Raw genomic sequence first — 20,055 nt, forward strand, 5'->3', positions numbered from 1 at the left:
CAATGTCCACCTAATCTTAGGTGTCATACCATCTAAACATCACTATACTGCCTCCACACCCAAAATGGCTCACATGGGGGTAATAATTAGTGTGTCTGTACCATGCCCCAACCCCAGTATGTCCCACTCTGACTAGCAAATGTGAAAGCCAGCTCACCTGTCCCTGCACCAGTGGAGCTGACATGCCCAGACACCTTGTCAGTGGGAATTAAACTTCATTCCAGCCATTAACACCCAGTCACTGGCAGTGGATTTGCCCCTGTACACTGGTAAACTGCCCCACTATGCAGTTAAACGAGTGTAGAATAGGAAAGCTTCCGTAACAGGAGAATTTTCATCTCTAGCCTGCAATGGTGCAGCCATGTCAATAACTGGAGAAAAAAGGCTGGAATAAGAGCAATCCCCAGGGCAGACAAGTCCAAAGTACGCCTAACTAATACATCCTTTTGTATATTAAAAGTGCTACACTAGCATGAGTCAATCACTCCTTACTTCCCAGTTTCTCAAGTCCATGCTCCTGCTGGGGACTTCTGTATCAAATTGGAGTGAGCATTTTTTGCCAATGAACCTGAGAAACGCTCAAATCAAACCCTAATGCTAAGAAGCAAGCAAGCAAGCCACAGTGGGAATGCCTGCAAAATTGGAATCCCAATCCACATGCTTCCTGAAATGGGCCAAAAACCAAATGGGGAACTGCCTAAACTTGGACAACATTTGAAATCCAGATTGGAATCCAAATTTTGCAACTAGTCCCCACTTCTCCAAAGAAATCCTGAGGCAGAACAGCCAAGAATTTGGGAAAGGAAGGCTTGAAGGTTGGACCCAGAACCAAGATCCGGACCCAAGTTCTTGAATTTGAACTGTTTTGGGAGGTGGGAAACAACAAAAAAATCCCCAGAACCAAACCACCAAGTTCTGTATGTTCATAATTATGCCCATTACCAAAGCAAACTGGAGCTATGCAGAATCTGCATGGCAGAACGATGTAAACACCGGGGTCCTCTATTTGACATATAACAACCCAGGCGCGCTGCTCGGGTTAAGAAGGGAGACAAGTCTGCCTCTCAGCGGTTTTGACCACGTTCACCTCTGAACTTTGGGATTCCCCTGAACCCAATATTCACAGTGAAACTCTGGGGTCATGATCACAAACGGAATAAAGGTTCCCCTGAAGCCCTGTAAAGCCAAGCTGCATAGTCCCGTGAAACTAGCGCTCAACAACTCCATCAGCCCTGCTCCCATTAAAAACAATGGCAAAGTATTTTCCATTGTCTCAGTGTAAGCAAGGTCAGGCCCTTCATTAGAGGCTGTATGTAGTAGCAGGAAGAAAAGAAATCTATATTTCTCCTTACCTTTACATATTTTGTGTTTAAATCTTGAAACTCTCCCAATTTCCTATTCTCAAGTAGACGGATTTCATAAGACTGACCTAGAGTTTAAGGAAACATTTCCAAGGTGTTTAATATGTTGTAGCAATGAGAGAGTCATGCTGGCATTTACGTGGCTAATAAAGCATACGTTTGATCAGGGAAAGCTCATTTTTGGTAACATAATGCATTTGCCCCCAGTAATCGAGTAGGCACTAAAGCACAGCAGAAATTTGAGGGGAAGGTTTGTCTTTTGCAAGCTAAAATCTCTCGGTTAGGGCATCGATCATATTCTGTCTCCCAGGGCTGCTACAGTTTTCTGGTCGCCCTTCTGAAAGTCACCAAGGTATTCGAGGCAGCTGTCCTCCCATGTCACAGGCTGTAACAGCACTGCCTTCGTCTGTCCCTTCTGCTGAAGCAACGGCTGTGTGAAGAGCTGCTGGCACAAGTCTAGGCACTATTCTGCAGAGGATAGCAACTTGGGCGAAATCTCGCCTTCTTCAGAGAGCAGTCAGGTCTGTAAGGTGTTTCAGTGAACCAGAAATACAAGATTTGTTCCATAAAGCCTTGAACGTGTCTGCACAGGGCATAAATACTCCTTCAGACACGTGTGTGGAAGCAGCAATGGGTATTACAGGATGTGCAAAGACCAATTCCGGGAAGGAAATTCATACTCCAGCACCCCACCACCACCCTCAGTGTAAGGAATTTAGCCAGATCAGTAGGATTTAGCTAACTGGTTTATGAAATAACATCTCCCTCCAAGGCTGACAGTAGACAAAAGGAGACTGATGTCCCAATACCTTAAGAACAAATGGCCAAGGATAGCACAAAAGCTCATTGTATAGGACCAACTCTGTACAATAAACCTACAGCTAGTACAGAGGCAGGACAGGATCATTAGGATTAATGGAGCATATGTATACCTTATAGCTAGTTTTTCTTGTTCATCTTGCTATCCTCCCTTTTACTGAAAAATGCACAGGTATGACAAGGCAGGGACCAAGAAGGAGATCAGTTTGGGTCTTCTGGCCCAACCAGAACTGACCCTGCAGAAAACTGCAAAGCAGATATATCTCCCTCTAAGCAGCTGCTACCAGCAGAGACAAGAAATGCTACATTTCTGGATCTGGATCTAGAAAAAGATGACTTATGACAGCAGATGTGTCAGGAGGGCACCACATTTCAGGCAGATTCCATTTTGGGAATCCCAGCTCTTCCGGATGCCCGCGTGAGTACAGACCATATCACTAGAGCACAGGGATAATTGTGCTTATTCAGCTGGCTGGCATTGGGGGGGGGTGGGGGGCGGGGGAAGGACAAGAGAGGCCATATTGAAGCCCCAAATGTTTGCACAACACTCCTACTGATGTCAATAGGAGTTCTGCAAACAGGAAACGACCCGGCTTAGGGCATGGGGAGAGGGGAGAATAAACCATATGAAGTACCAAACTAAGCACTGAGAACATGCATAGATCTTAACCCATCTCTTTGCGCATACATCAACCAAAACAACAACAGTGACCTTCCTTTGAAGATTGCTGGAGAACAAAAGTGGATTTTGTAAATCACAGTCCTGAAATTGAGGTCTTCCACACTTTAACTCAAGAGACTTTCTAATGTTCCCACTGATAAACATTAATATTGTTTACTTGGCAATTTTTACAGGTTATATATCTCCCCACATCATCAATACTGTTGCATTAGCATAAAAAAGATCAGGATCAGGTTTGCGAAATTGGTTTTCTATGTTGTACTATGTATCTGTGTACATGTTGTACATGTGTACCTATGTTGTATGAGGTACTTGGCTGCTTGATGGCTCAGTTCAGGGATACATTTCATCAGCTATAGAGTGATACAGTTCATTGCCTCAAACAAATTTACACAGCCAAGCATCTCTTGCACTTACAGTTCATTCCCATGCAAATATGAGGCTAATTAATCATTAGAGAAAATTAATTCAGTATTTGAGACCGTGAGTGTCCAAGAGACAGTAAAATACATCTATGACTGTACTCAGATGGGGTAACAGGGACAGAGAAATTAAGTGGCATGAGCTGTGCTGTAGAGGAAGGCAATGGTAGAACCAGAAGCACTGCCAGCCATTCAGCAAGTATCTCAGGAACGAGCAGGTTTTTGGGACACCTTTGTGCACTGATACACTCCTGCTCTTTGCTCAGCTTGATCTGCTTTTCGTAGTTCCAATGAGACAAACTAAAATAATGGGCATAAAAACATCAGCCATGTTGCCTTCGAACTAGCATCAAGCACTCAAAAACTCTGCAGCATGCATCTTCCAACCACTTGCACGGGATAGGAGCAATACTGCAACCCGACAGACAGCAGGCACCGCACATCTCCTCCTGACAGGAGTAATTCAGCTTGGATGGAGTTAGAAACAGATTCTGCCCACTGGTAAAAAAGAAACTGTAGTGGAGACAGAGTTAATATTAAATGGAAAGCCAAAGAGGAAATAAAATGCTTTGATGAAAGATATATGGGTCATCTGATGTAAGCCCTAGAACTCAGTTTACGCCATGAAAAACCTCAATCAAAATGGTATTTTATGCTAACTGCTTTCCCCTTGACCTCTGAATGTTTAACTCCAGTTACTACACAGAACTGTTACCAAAACAAGACTGCTCCCAGCCAAGCTTCATAAACACGCAGTTTATTTCCCTCTCTGTGGAGCTCTATCAGTAAGAATTTGGTCCTAATTCTTCACAATTCATTTATATATAAATGTTTTGGTATTGATTTTGAAAAATTCATTCTCCCTACAACTTATTCCAGCAAATACATTGCTTTGTGGCTAATGGTACCCATAATTCATTGGTGTAGCATGGACAGGGTTCAGATACTTGTACTTTTATAGCACCAAACTGCTTGGATTATATTTTTTCCTTGAAAAATACCTCCCAAACCTTGTTTGCCCTATGTTTTCCACCATCACTACCAGCAAAACTCCTGAAATGGTGAATTACAATCTCAGCCCTGCAATTATAGCAATTGCAGGGAAAAAAACAAAACTAAAGAATCAGTACTTGGATGCTGGAAAACAGGATCCCTTTGTAAAATTAAGCGAATAGCAGCAACCTAACCCGAAGAAAGCTGAACTCCCCCTGGCGTCAAAGAGGGCAAAGAAGTCACTCAAGGCTCTGGTACACAGATCATCACTGACTCATCAGCACTAACAGGCATAGACTGCAATTTTCTGCTAAAACTAAATCAGTAACACATCATTCTTACTCAGGTAGCTAAATCCGTAAAGAAATGTGGCTGCAAGCGTGACTAAAACAAACTGTATTCCCGGTTCCCAAGACAGCTGCAAGTAGCTAAGCCCAAAACATACAGCTGAAAGAGAGAGTGTTCCCCTACACTGACTTTTTCCATCTGTCTCAGATGGAAATACAGATTAATACAGGTTAGACTACATCTTTCCAAGACAACGCCTGGTGGTAAAGCTCGAGACAGGGGCAGAGGGTACCGATGCTGAGACTCTGCAATGATTTGATTGAATGGTCTGGCCTTGACCAGGGCAGTATCTGGTCCCCAGCTGACAGGGGTTTTAACATCCACAGGGCTCAGATGGAAGGAAAAGCCTGAAGAAAACATCTGTGGCAATGGAGAGCAGCGGTGGCAGTTTCACAGCAGTCCCCCTTTACCAGGATGATATTCAACATTGCTGAACACTAGTCTCAAACCCAGTGCTAAAGGCCAGCAATTTGCTGAAACCCTTTTCCTTCCATGCTCTCAACATTGGCCATAGCTGCACCACCACAGGCAACACAGGTTCAAGATAGCTTCAAAGTTGGTGACCAGGCTGCTCTCTAGTCATGTTGTAATATTGGACACGTACAAGGGCACCTAAAGCATCTCTCTCACTACTTGAAATGAAGAACACATTTTGCAAGCAAATCCCCGGCATAGCTGAGGCCAAAGCAGCCTCCTGCCTGCCTGTCTGCGTGACCCAGTGCTCCCCTTGCACCGAGCTTGCCACAACCCTTCTTCCCTACTTCAGGCAGGGAAGAGAACGGTAATAAATATTTGGAAAACCACATTAAATTCCTGAGATGCAATTTGTCTCCCAGCTTCACTGAAAGCTTCAGGGGCACCAGTAAAAACCTGGTTGGGTGATGATACACAGTAATTTGTATTTTGAGCAGACATTCCCTGAGCAACAGCAAATTTATGCAATCTCCTCCTAGGCTAGAGTTTGAGCAACTCTGCTTTACAAACAAGAGTAGTATCCAGCAAAGTAGTAACCACCCAGGTCCAGAGAGTTCCTGCCTGGTGATTCATAAAGCAATTGCATCTATCTTAAAGAGGATTTATAGACTCTTTACTTAAACTTTTATTGTCTTTGGTAATTAACGCACATTAAATGGAGGCATGACCACTTAGTTTGGGGACAAAAGAACTGAAAGTCAACCATTCGCTACGGATGAAAAATAATTTAGTTGAACATGGGAACACTTTCACACGCTCAAAAGGTACAAGCTATAACCGTTTAACTGATTTCCGTTGCTGGAATTTAGTCAGCCATCAGGAATTCTAGGCAACTTCTGATTATAGAAGATTATCATTATTTCAAGCTCAAAGTTACATTTTGTTCAAAGATTATTTGCTACACAACCACAATATCCTGCTTGCTTTTTTTTGTTTTGGTGTTACGTTTCAAGGGCCACTTGCACCACGCATTTTGTGGTTTTCTGCACAATACACCGATACGATATACTAATTTCCAATTAGGATGCTTATGTTCCAGACCAATATGACTCAGGCCTTACTTAATCTAGCCATGCTTTTCCAACAATTAATTAAACCCTAACCTTATACTAAGCAATATCCCCAACAAAAGTTGGTGGAAAGAAAAAAAAAAAAACCAAAACAAACAACTGCGAGTCCTCTTTCTCAGAATGGATCCACACAGCACTAGACAGAACCAGCCTGGAAACTGTTTGATTATTAAGCCAAGCTGGCCAATAAAAATTCCATTTAGCAACTTTATATGGACATCCTAAATAGCATACAGATAAAGGCAAAGGAATGCTGACAGTTGAATGCAGCACACAGAAGGAGGGGGAGGAGAAAAAAAGAAAGCATTTATCCTCCTAAACCAAAGCACATCCAGCAGGCAGGAGGATCACCTTTGAAACAGCCAAATGCAACTATTCAGGGCATCAGGCACACAGAGATTTTTCTGACAAGAAAGATTAAGGAACCCACAGGGTAAACAGGCAAGAGTGACAGAGCTGGCATCTGAACTTGCATGCTTGACTGCCCACACCATTTTAGCCAGACAAAAGCAAAAATAAAACTTAGTATAAGACTTGCTGAAGCGTCCCGTGTGCGGACACTCTGCAGGACAAGGAGCAAGGTCAGAATTCTCCCTCCCCAGGCCAGAAATGGCAGTGGATATTCTGCAGTTGCTTACTGCTGCCTCATTTGACAAGATGCTGTAGGAGATGTTTATCCAGTGGATATTATGAATGCACCAGCTACACAATAGGCCACCCTGAAAGCTCCCACTATGATAGGAACATGAAAATCCTGCAAAAGAGGACCAACTGTGGGCCAGGAAATGCAGAAGGAACACAAGAGTCATCCTGACTCAGTAGCCCATCTTGCCCCACATCTCATCTTCAACACAACACGCAGTTATAAGCACCCAGGGATGGAGCAGGGTGGACACAGCCCACCCTTTCCTGGCCATAACTTCCCAGCTTCTGGTATTCAGTGTCCAGATGATATCCATATCAAGCTGCCCAGTCATGACCAATGCAAACAAACTCCTCTTTTGTACAGTCTCCTTCTGAACTTGCTTATACTGTGGCAATAAGAATCACAATTTACACATGCCTTGCTTTAGGATTCACAGCCTTGCCCTTCACCTGCCTCCTGACTGTCTCCCTCTGCAGCAAAGCTATCTTAGCTCCACTGTGTTCCAGTACCCATCTGAGAGCAGTACTGAGGATACCTGCCCTACCTGCCACTACCACCAGGGTAGCAAGACTACAGGAACACAGCAGACCAATTCAACTACTAATTCTACTACCACACCATAGAGTTACACTGTCATCGTGTCTCTTCCTATGTTTTTCCTCCTTTTACAATCTGCCCCCAACTCGAGGGGGTTTCTTTGTCCCCTTCTTTCTCTTTCCCTACCTCTTTCTTGTGGGAAAGCCAAACACATGCCTCAGAGCCAAGTTTGCTGGAGGAAAATTTCAGTGCTCATTTACTATGTGAACATTTGGCTGAGCCCTACTCTTCCCAGGCTTTTGAAGATGGTCTATTTCACAGTGGTGACACTTCATAGCTAACAGGCACTAACAGAAACACTCCTCATTTATAGTGGTTTCCACTCAAAAGAGAGGGATGTACATTTAATTCCTTCAAGACTGCAGTCTAACTTTGAATCAAGGGCACAAAACCAGCCAGTAGACACAGAGACACTCCCAGTTGCCAAGTTCACTGTGAGCACCTGGGCTTCTCTTGCATAGGCCTCATCCACTTTGTTGAATCCCACCTAATCTAAGCCATGGTATAAACTTCGATTTTTAATACAAATTAATCAGTGAAGGAATTATGGACTTCTGATGGAAAGCTGAAAAAATATCTGCCCTGTGAAAATAATTTCTTCCTGTATTTCCACTTCTCTAGCATGTACTTGAAACACCTAGGACTATCTTAGTCACATCTGTCCAGCTCAGAAAACCTCAGCACCCCCTGTGTAAGTAAAAAATACAGGCTTTTTCTGGTTTCAACCTGTTCTAAGTCAATTTGGACAACAGGTTTTATAGCTCTGTAAGAGTAGCTTTGTGTGTAATATTTACTTGAGTTTCAGATAACTAAGAAGAATGGTCCCGGGTGAGGGTGCTGAAGAGCAATGCAGGGGAGCTGAGTACGACTCCTGACCCCACCCAGCAGCTCCCTCAGATGCCCTCAGGTAAGTCACTTCCTTCACCATGTTTCCGCAGTAAGAAACTGGGAGAAAGCAAGTCCCACTCCCGCAGCTGGCTACTCAGTTAGTGCCTACCACAGAGCAGGGAAGATGATGTGATTGACAACTGTCCCATCAAAGCAGACTGTACCTTCAACACAGGTCACTAGTGTGGCACCGAGCTAGGACAAGAGGAATCTCACTGCTTAAGTACTTGATGGCTAGTTTCAGGAACACATAATAAATGCTTGGTAGGAAGCAAAGGGAAAAAAGGCATCTTTTTCCCAGCCTCTTTAGAAAGAAGGTATCATTCATTACACCTATAAAAACAGCTAATCATGTCAAACCTACAGGGCTTCCCAAGCTTCTTATTGCTACCTAAAACGTGATCTTTTAGGACACTGCAAGTTGGGGAAAGCTAATTGAAAAATTTCTACATCTTCTCAGATTAATAGGTACATTGATACAGACAGCAAATGCTGTAAAAACACAGGCAAAAATTTCACTATCATAATTACAAGAATCTCAAAGTAGATATGGATAATGGAGACAAGTAAAACAGTGACATGGAATATAAGGAAAAAATCTTACAGATATTCTCTTACTTCTCACTACACTCAGAGGAACTTCTGAGCACTTCCTTCCTTCACAGATACTGAAGATTTATGGAAGTGGGAGAACAAAATGCAGTCTAGGGGCTTCCAGTAGGAGTTGTGCACAGGCTACAATCCAGCAAGTTCACAATCCCATTTGAATTTTATCCAGATGTTAGCAACAGAAGAAAGGATTACAGAAAGAATAGAAAACAGCCTCTTGGTTAAAAGACAACTGAGATTCTAGCTTCCTAGGGACAACAGAAGTCAGATGCTCTATTTATGCAGAGGTGCCCTGTCATCTGAAGCAAGATTCATAGTGAGCTTAGGGATGGTGTGGTTTGGAGACAGGGTTGTTTATCCTGGGCTGCCAAGTGAAGACAGAGCTGCCAAACATATGGGGAAATTGCTGCTAGCACAATTAATGGCTTCAGCTGAGACACCAAAACCTACTCAGAGCTGTCTTCAAAGCCAGGCAGGAGACAAATTCCTTCTCCAAAGATGAAGAGGTGCACCACAAGAACCAAAAATACCAAGTAGCCAGTCTCAGAAACGGGAAAGACAAACCAGCTTTGTTAGCCATTTTTTTAAGCCGTCCAAACCCAGGAACAGAGTGGAAAGGGGTCAAGGAGCAGTACGGCACCCCACAATGATCAGGGATCAAGGACGCATAGGTGGGCAGGCACGAGGGAGCACCTGATATTCACAGTCTCAACAACACAAAGTCATTGTTGTGCTTGTGATCTCAGGCAAGGGTGGAGTGCATGTTCACACAGGAGAGGCCACCAGCAGCAGAGCTCCTTGAAATACCCAGGGCCTGGTCAGTAATGGCAATGATTGTTAGGATAAGAGGCAGTTCTTAGCATGGGACAAAGCAAAAATATCCCCACAAACAGAGCTATAATTAAACCAGAAGCACACCCAGGCAGAACTGGTCACTCAGCCCTCTCTACACTTCATTTAGGCAAATAAAGAATTGTTCCAGGAAAACTACAAACATTCAGATAGTTGTGACCCCATAAAAACTCAATTACGTATAAGTTAACGTCAATACAAAACAGCTTTTTTCATTTACTGTAAATCTGTGTTTAAAACTGGGTTCTCTGACTGTAGAAGATTGGACAACTGAATTTTAACTCTAGACTTTTTAAGGGCGTCAGAGGTTCTCTTTTGCCTTCTGTTGCAAGCTATTTCATCTCCTACCCAAGCAATTAGCAATCAGTTTCAAGATGTCCTCTTCAGCTGCTCCTTGCTCAGTGCTTTCTGCACCTTTCTTTGGAGGAGAAACCAAGACATGTCTGCAGTAAGCTGAGGCAGGACAACACCCAGCAGATTTTAAACACAGCAGTTTAAAGTGTACCAGTTTACGCACACGTGTCTTGAACCTGGATACATGCCTTTGCACCTGAGGGCTGAAACTTGGGGCTTTCATTTAGGTGTGATCCAGACTCAAACTAAGTCCATCTTTAGCTTCATGAGGCCTCTGTTGCTTATACACCTCTACAGCAACGCTCCCATCATCATCACAGGTCTTCTCAGATGTTAGTGGTTTTCTCTCATGGTTTGGGTTCTTGGCTTGTTTGTTTTCTGAACTGTCTAGGGCTGGCAATAAAGATGACTCCTGGAAGACACTGTAAAGCAGAGATGGCCAGCCTTCCTAACCCTAACCAGCTGTACACTAAAATCCTCACATGGCCAAGAACCACAAGTGACATACCGCAGTTCTGGAGAGCTGAACAGAGCCCAGGAAAACTTTACAGGCAGGTGATGGCCAGTTACGCTGAAGTACCACTGGAGGACAGGGCTGGATTTGTCACACAGCCTGCTCTCAGTGACCTCCTGCCATCAACCTTAACCACCCTCTATTTAGAGTAATTTAGATCTGAGGCTCTGAGCCAATCCAATGCTGGTCATGAAACAAAATCATGACTTGAATAGCTCGCAGTCCACATGTGGTTCTGGCACTACGAGCTGATTCCCCTGGGCAATGACTTTCAGGTTTTTGTGTTTTTTGGCTTTTTGTTTTGTTTTTTAAAGGAATGATTTTATTTCCTCACATTTATTAGCATTCAGATCTACTGTACAGTGCTTGTTTCCTCCACATTCCTCCTGGTGCAATTTCTAGAACCACCTTCATTGCTCCCATTTCTGTCTGTGTTTGAAACTAGTTTCAACCAGCCATGGTCAAACCACACCCCATATGACTGCAGACCATGGAATATGCAACTGCATCAAGTCCTCTTGCTAAAGCAGTGGTTTGTAATATGGTTGCTGGTTGATTGTTTGTCTGAAAATCCCTATCCACAAGAGACACTGAAATAGTGCTAAAAGGCGGGCTAGTTCCAAAAGCGTTAGGCGATGTTTGTACTGCAGACTTCTGGACAGTGTAGCTCTGTTGACAGATGCGATCCCTGACCAAAGGAGCGATGCCAGCAGCAGCTCCTAATGTGAGGACACAGCACCTTTACCAGTTTTGTGGACTGAAGGTGGAGTGGTGTTAAGACACCACACTAATAAGTCTATACTTTGTCCCATCGGATGAGTAATCCTCCTGAGGTCCAGTAAAGGTATCTCAATATAGGAACTGCCCTAAGGATTAGCAAACTACGATGATGTTCAATTTCAGCTAACGGGGCTCTGGCTCCAGTTTCCCAAGGAATGTGGGAAGGCAGGGGGGGGAAGATATCGGGAAGGACAAGTGTAATGAATGAGTCAGTCTTTGGAAACCAAGCTAAGGATTTGACTCTAGTTACTTCATTTACAGGCTGGTTCTAGAGCTGCGGTCAGCGAGCACCCATGGTTTCAAACTGGAGCAGACAAGCTTGGGAGCCTGCCACTGCTGAATGTCCCCAGGTCAACTTAACACAACAGCTAAACTCACTCCCTTATGCTCCCTCACAAATGCTTCCCCTGCCGTTGCTGAAAATGCTGGTCTCCAGCTCAGGAGTCCTCTCAGCTTCCTCCTTCACCTTTGTGGAGAGCCCAGGCTGAAAACCTCTTCCTCCTCAATGCCACTAACCATCTCTCTGGGTCTATCCAGCAAGAAGCAAGGCTTATGAGCAGTCATGCTCCACAAGCCTGGAGCCCTCTCCCACCCCTCTCCTGTTTGTACACAAACACAGCCACTGGACAGCCCTTCTTCCTAGCCCATATGAAACCCATTCAAGATCTCACCTGAATCTCTCAACTGGTTCCTCTATCTCTGCTAGGCAACTTGGCCTTCAATTTGCTACCCAGTTCTTCCAGCTTTCCCCACTCCATAGCTCTGTCAGACCTGACCTTTCTGCTATCCAGTTCTGTGCATGGACTATCTCCTGAGCTGGTCCACTCACCAACTGCCATTGAACCAGTCATGCGTGGAGTCAGTGTTTCAGGGCAGGGAGCAGAGCTGCTTCATGGTGACAAAAGGTCAGTTACTGAGTGGTGAAGAGCTCAAGTCAGGAACAAACATTTGGACAGCGAGTGGCAAGAGTCACCCAGCAAGCAGAAAACCCCAAACCCAGTCCTCACGATTTGGGTAAGTAACCACATTGGATATGAATTGCTTTGTTGAAGCGGGGACAGCCACTGTGGTTTTGCATCTGCCTTACTAGGAGCCAGCTATGACTGAAGCTCTCACCAGCACAGACAGGGTAGAGGGACATCCATTAATGAAGTTACCCATTTGCTAAAGTAATCCATCACAAAACTCAAGCATACAAGGAAGAAGGGAAGTTTTATGTAACAGTGTTTGGCCAGACCACGATAAGCACAGAAAGAGGGTAAGGTGCAAGAGGTGTCCCTTTGCTTATAGTCTGCGTAAGGCGATAAGGTGTACGGAATGGTCTGAATTGCTTTGTGAGATGGCTATGGCACTGCAGCTGGGTCACAGCGCTCTGGAGTCAGTCAGCTCTTCTGCCATGCCGTGAGTATTGGCTCCAGAAACCTGGGCTGCCTTGAGGTCCCCTTCACATACCTCCTCAGGATCGTACAACATAAGTCTATTAATGGGATTAATTTTCTGTCAGAACCTGTAACCTGCACTTAGCTCTAGCTCAGGCAGGACAATTGAGATCAGTGTGGGATTCCCTGGCTTGTGTTGAGCAGGTCAAAGTAAAGAGTTGCAGCACCCTCCTCTGGTTTTGGAAAAGGGATGAGAAGATACCTACACAACAGGTACCTGCTGGGAAACTATATAGCTCAAGAATCAAAGAGTGGTTCCCACAGAGAAGTGTTGCTGAAAGGAAAAGAGTGTTTGGCTCAAGCACTTCAATTTTTGCTTTTAAACAGACAGACCTTCTATTTTTTATTCCAGAAGGTCAATGCATGAGGAACATGCTTTTGACACAGATGTCATGAAAGAGACCAAATACCCTTTTATGTAGAAGTCTCTAAACAGAAACCCCTAAGTGCAATGGGAGGTTACCTGCCAATTCAAATTGATTCTCTGTCCTGGAATTGCAAGACAAATCCTCATCTCTTTTTAACCCCAGGCAGTGTCCTCACTGATATCCCACCAACAGAGATTAGACTCCCCAGCTCTGACCACAGCTGGTTGAAAGGTGTGTCCAGCATCCTCTTCCCCCATATCTGTAGTTACCTTCAATGACCACACAAGCTTCTCACAGCAGCTCATATCCACATGGGAGCAGACTCCAGTCCCTTTTTCGTAACTAGCACAGGCAAGTAATTTCGGTCTAAAGGACTTAGTATCAAGGTAGATTACATGTCAGACAAATTTACAGTCAAGGCCTGCCCTTGCTATCGGAAAGGGTCAATGCTGGGAGCAAGAGTGCAGCCAATGGTGTGGACTCCTGCAACCTGCTGGAGTGGAGCAGAATGGCTTTTAAAATAGGTACATTGCAAGATCTCAAGGGGGAAAAAAAAAATCCATCTACATACAGAGCGCCTTGAATTTCAAGAGGTTTTTCAAGAAACTCAGAGCATCTCACTGTAAGAAGGAAGATGAATTGCTTGGGAGCTTAAATAAATGAGGTGAGGATGCTCCTGAGAAGGTGGTAGCCAGATGCAAAGTTCCTGCCAAGAGGAACAGAAAGCAGTGAGCCATTCAACTGTCAGGAGATGCACCACCTTTTACCACTAATCACCCCAAAAACTCTGTTGTGGTGTTTTCATCCAGTGTGGCAAGCCAACAGCACTAAGGAGTGCCCACTTCTTCCCCCAGCCCCTTCCCAACTCTGCCCCACTGCACAGCTCCTGCCAGCCTCATCCCTGCTTTGTTCCTCCAGGCCTGTCCAGCCCTATGCTCCCCAGGGTGTATTCTGCAAGGACACATCCCACCTTCCCCCTTGACGGATGAAAGACAGATGCAGAAGATACGAGCACTGGTGGTCTGCCAAGGAAACAGGTCAGTACTGTGTCAAGATGGAGCAGGAGACAACTCCTTGTGATAGTAAGCAGGAGAAAGCCTAACACAACATGGTCTATCTGCAAAGGCAGTAACAGTCGTACTCTACATAGGAAAACCTGGACTGCTTTAGTCACACAGTTTCTTAAAACTCATGGTATTGTGTAAAGAGTTGTCTAACTTTTGCCCTACTGAGGTAAAAAAGCAGGCACTGCCTCATGTATGCTAAAATATTTGGCCATCAACTGCTTTTCACAACAGAAAATCTTTTACTCCGAAACAGGAAAGAATTCAGTGTTTCACAGGAAGATTCATCTCCATCTCACCCTTGATATGCCCCGTATCAGCTCCTGGGGTCTACTGTATTTGGATGGATAAACTGGGAAGACAGTCACAAATCTCAAGAATCTTTTGATCTGCGAGACAGCACAGTGCCAGCTTATGCGACAGGAAACATCTGGCTCCTTGGATGGAGCCTGCAGCACTTGGCTGATCTTCCTAGGGGGGCTCCATGGGTCTACCAGCTAGCAACACAGATCCAGCAGCCAGACACACCTGAGGTCAGAGCCCAAAGGAGGTCAGAGCTCTGCTTTGTACAAACATTGAGAGAAACATAGCCAGAGCAGCACCTGAGTGAGCTTCACGCTCAGTGCACAAAGCTTGAAGAGCTGAGGCAGTGTCCTGAAGCAGGACAGGATCTCAGTAACATAGGGCAGACAGCCTTCACCTTGTTGCTAGACCAATGCCCTTGTTTACAACCCGGCAGAAAATAAGTGTAGTAAGTTTTAGCATAATCTGTGCCTAGAGAAGTTTGATCCCTCCAGGACCCACATGCAGGACAGATGTGTCTGCACAAATTCTGCCAAAGGGAAAAAAAAGCCTAGGGAAACACACAGAGCTTGTTTAGCCAGGAGTAAAAATTAGCCTATGAGGTCAGTTATAGAGGATCTTGCTGCCCTGAACCCCACCAACTTGTCAAATTAGGGACTGAGCAGAGCCACATCACCCAGACAGTGGGAGCAACGTCACACTGCCCAGACCACCTAGGAGCCCTTGGATACTTGCTAGCTCATCCTCTGGCAATGCCCTCCAGCAGCACTTGGAGACTTGCAATGTTAAGAGCCCTCCCCAACCCAAAGTTTACCAATCTGCTTAATTAATCTGGTCTTTTAAGATGAAGGTAGGAGGCTGCAGTTTAAATTGTCTGAGATCAAGCCAGTACCTGGCCACAGGAAACTCTGCATGCTATAATGCTGCTTTAAGTCAACAGTTAAATCAATGGTACTTCATTATTTTATATCAGTTGACAATCTGATATATAAATGTGAAAAATTAAATATTCCTCTTTTCCTCCATCCCCCTCCTCCCCATCTCTTTCCCTTTTTTCCCATCCTACTGCCCTCCCAGAAAGGCACAAGTATGGGATTCAATCTCTCTCTCATGAATTGTTCCCAGGAAATATGCCCTCCTTCAGTGTAGTACAAACCCTACCTTGGTTGAGGTAGGTCAGGGTTTCTTCATGCAGTTTCACAGCAGGTGACGTGGCTGTGCAGAGGACGTACTGAAAGGGAGGCAGTTTGGCATCATTCTCAGGAGACAGCTGCGGTTCTTCCTGCTTGAAGATCGGCAGTGCAAGGACATCTCTGCAACATACAATTCACTCACGTTTAGTTACAAAGACTTCATGGAATACTCTCACCTCAATCTGCATTTGATTCTCATGCTCTGAGATAACGGAGATGGTATCTGGAGAAATACCGAGTTATGACACCTAAAAAAGAAAGAATTTGGCCTGTATAATGTAACAAGGCAACTTCTGCCTCTAGGATGTCAGCACTAGACACAAAAGAACACAGCATTAGCAAAATAGAATATGTTTTTAAAACATAAGTCAGATTTACTTTTCAGTTAAGCAGTCTTTCTGATGAGGAAAAAAATTACCAAAAATAGATTCTTCATCCTTGCAGAAATAAATTAGTTTAAGAGTTCTTGGGTTCTCAGACGAAAGCCTTTCCGGGGGAAAAAAAAAAAAGGCAAGAAAGGGCACTTTATTTTGACAGCTGAATATCAGATTAGTAAAACGTCTACAAGTAGCAGCCAAGGGTGAGGAGCAGACACAGCTCTGGTGTAAAAAGGAGATATTCAGGTAAATGATGGCATGAACTGCTGGATTGACTGACTCATAACATCTCCTTGCACTCTAATAAACCTGGTCCCAAGGAATCGCATAGCTCTTAAGAGAGCATGGGGCTACCTTCATAATGCACACACAGGTGCTCAGGAGCAGCTTCACTAGGACCTGTGCACAGTCCCAGTTCTGGCTCCTTTACAAGATGTTCATGCTGGCCTGCCTGCTGATTTACAGTCAAACTGATCCCAACCCACACTAATCCCCAAGCAGAACAGGTATTAACAAGGCTGAGAGCACAACAGAATGATTAGTACAAAATGAGATGTCAGGAATAAGCATCCTTATCTTCGCGTGTCTGATACTGAAGAACCACATTAGCCCTTCCCATGTCACTAACATTTCTGATCATTGTGTCCACCTACTTCAGACACTAACATCCTTCCAAATCACGAGTATTATGTTGAACACAGAGACAGTTCAGAATAAAAAGTTTTGGGTTTTTTTTTCCTCCTCCATTTCCTCCAGATGTGTGAAGACTTGAAATCCCCATTACAGAGGCTGCAGTTCTGCTCCTTTCAGTACTCGCATGCAGAAAAAGCTTTAAGAAAAACCGTTCAGGAACACGCCAGCGTGTACAGGCATGCTCCCTATGGAAAGAGCATTAAGAATTTTTCCCATGCCTGTTCAGTTAATGATCTACCCTGCGTTCATTCACAGCACCCACAACCTTGAAGGCTACCCAGGTCATCAGTGAAATGGTGCAGCAGTTTATAGCAAACTGCTGAAGTACCTGGTTCAAACACAGGTACTCCCATTTATGGCAAAATAAAGCCAGAGAGCAAACTGTGCCATTTCAGATATAGACGGGAGAAAAGAAACACCCATGTCTCTTTCCATTCTCCCTTCCAACCCCACCCGCTCCATATTATCACCAACTCGAAGGCATCCAGCCCCATTTGCTTACTGGCATTACTGACGTAATCACAGCTCTTGCCTAACTGCAGCCATAGAGAGGCTTTTTTTTTCTCCTTAGTGATGATGATTTATTACAGTAATGAAGTGACAGAAATGCCTGCAGTAGATTTCTGAAATAGATAGCATTGCTCCACACACACGCAGGATCTGATACTGCTCCACAGAGTCATCTCACTCACCCCGGATGCCAACATTTGCTCTTAATGCGCTCGTCTGCACAACGCTATTGGAATGCATGTTGCTTTACAGATGAGAACAGATCAAAAACTCTGAAGCCTGAAAGCTTCTGCAGTTCTGCAAAAAAACAGCACACAAAATCTAGCCCAGGTTTAACAGTTAAGGGTGAGGAATTTGTACACCTATTCAGCCGAAACAGTTGAGAAATTTAGGCAAGGGGAAGTCGAAATTCAAATATCATATTTCACATCAGGCTCTTAACACCCCTACACTTGCTGGAACAGCTGTCTGATCGCTGAAGACTGCAAGCATGGAGGAATCCATGATTTGGTTTCTGGAAAGCTTCACCATATTAAAGCACTGATGAAGCCACACAAGTTAATCACATTTTTATTTCTATAGCATTTGAACTAATGGCCAGTGGTATCTGTGGCTTTGGATGAAGCTCTTCTAAAATATTTCACCTTATTAAAAGTGTTTGGAACTTAGAAGGTTGTGAACAACAGATCAGGGCTTAAAAGAATTTCTAAGCTATAGACATCACAATATTTGTTCAGCTCTCTTCACTCAGGAGTTGCAAATCAAGTTTTGGAAAAAGCAGACTTTTACAACAGTTCCTATCCTTAAAAAAAAAAAAGGTGGAAACCCGTAAAACCTTCCCAAGTTTCACCTTTATGCTAAAGCTTTACAGTTCTGGTCTTAACCAAGGGTTAGTCCATTTACCTGGGAAGGGAGAAAGTTATTTGAGACAGTTCAGCTATCTGGCAGAACAGAGAATGCAATGCATACAGGGTTTCCATAAAAATGAATGAAGATTTAAGAGGATTTTTCTGTAGTATTGTCTTGCTGTAACTACAAATACCACTGAGGTATGGCAGAATTTCCACAGATGTCCCAGATATGCACAAAGCCTTTGATCTCTGCAAAGTACAATTGATACAAACTTTTCCTACAGCTACTTCAAGGATTGTACTATTTCAGCTTCCTCCACAAAGTCGCTACAAGTGGGTATGGAGAGCCTTCATAAAGGCACAGCTCAGCAGAATGCCCCTCTAGAAATCCGTGTCTTGACACATTCCCATGGAGAGTGAATTGGCCAGAATTAGAGGTCCCTACAAAAAACAAGGATTTTATTCAACTGACCTCCCCTGAAACACCTGAGGCCATTGCTGCCATAAAACTGGTTTTAGGGCTTTTAGTCCCAGATCAAAACCACCACGGTCACAGTGGCAGATACTCATTAAAGCTGAAGTTTGTCCCTAAAACATTGACAGGTTACCTTCATACTAGCAGCCTTCCTGCCAGATCAGGTATCCTTTATTCCCCCAGCTAGCATTCAAGTCAGGAGAAATAATCCAATGTGGTTTTTGTCCAACTCCAAGGAATTTGATTGTGGGCTCGAGCCTGATCCAGACGTGATGATCTTGTAGCACTCTGGTGCTACAAATCCATGGTGTTAATGAAGCAACCTGAGCACTGTAAATGCTCTCTAACACAGACCATATGCACAAGTACCAATGCTGAGGCTCACCTGCTACTACCAATCTCACCATCCTCAACTAATCAGGTTCGCAAGCACAAAGCAAGAGAGAACAAGACTTTTGCCACATACATGTTGTTAAAATAGACTTACTGGGATAGAGGAAGGAAGTGAAGCACCTTGTACGAAGAAACAGGGAAGCTGCCAGAAAGCAAGAATCTCACAGTATTGTATCATTTGATAATGGGAAATTATTGTTCAGTCAAAAAAATTCCTTTGCAAATACACCGATAGGGAGCAGGAATAGTTAAGATTGCGTGTCTCCTTGAAAGGGAAGTATTATCTGTGTTTGAAGTGCTTCGCCGGACAAACTTGATGTTCTCTCAACAGTAGTTATTTGGGGGTACATTTTGAAGGCAAGGCTCTTGGGCCACAGCCAGGTTCTCCACTGTTGCAATTCAACAAAATCGCATTTCAGCAGAGCAGCAGCAATTGACACCAGCTGAGAGCTCAGCTTTACATATTCAGAAAAAAAAAAATCAGAAGCACCCAGCAGAAGGGAAACTCCCAAAGTCGTCTGTTTCGTTGTCTTTTGGAGGGAGGAAATACGGGTTTGTGCTACACATGTTACAGACTATTGTTTAGCGGCCCTTGTGCTTAAATTAGGCACATTTAATTAAACGCGACTGTGTGGAGGCAGGAAAAAGCTGGTTTAGACAAGCTCAGAAAGTGAAATTCTGAGCTTTTTACCCATCGTCCCGAAAAGAAGAGAAAGAAATCCCGTCCCGAGAAAACTGGATGCCCTCTCAGCTTGCCAGCAGACGTTTTCCAGAGCCTTTTGACAGTGCTCCGCAACTGTCGCACCTTCTCCCTTTGAACTGCGCTACCTAAGCCCCCGAGGAGAGGGAAGCCGGCAAAAGCCATAAAGCAAAACTGCGTGATGGTCGTCTAACTGGGCGCTAAAAAGAAGGGGAAAAGAAAAACAGAAGAGCCCGTAACTTCTCAGGAAGAGTTATTTTCTGGGCACACCGGGCTCCCC

At 44.2% G+C, this 20,055-nt stretch overlaps 1 protein-coding gene across 1 annotated transcript in view; it reads right to left on the reverse strand.

Annotated features, from left to right (window-relative positions):
• TFCP2L1 (transcription factor CP2 like 1) overlaps positions 1–20,055 on the reverse strand; it is a 33,828-nt gene that overhangs the window by 11,907 nt on the left and 1,866 nt on the right. Inside the window, exons 2-4 of the mRNA XM_009275044.1 lie at positions 19,904–19,975; positions 15,745–15,896; positions 1,353–1,429 (exon numbers count right to left, since the gene is read on the reverse strand). Of these exons, the coding sequence (XP_009273319.1) occupies positions 1,353–1,429; positions 15,745–15,896; positions 19,904–19,975 (301 nt within the window). The remainder of the gene's footprint in view (positions 1–1,352; positions 1,430–15,744; positions 15,897–19,903; positions 19,976–20,055) is intronic.

Source organism: Aptenodytes forsteri, unplaced genomic scaffold (genome assembly GCF_000699145.1).
Source record: "Aptenodytes forsteri isolate BGI_AS27 unplaced genomic scaffold, ASM69914v1 Scaffold255, whole genome shotgun sequence".
Classification (NCBI taxonomy): domain Eukaryota; kingdom Metazoa; phylum Chordata; class Aves; order Sphenisciformes; family Spheniscidae; genus Aptenodytes; species Aptenodytes forsteri.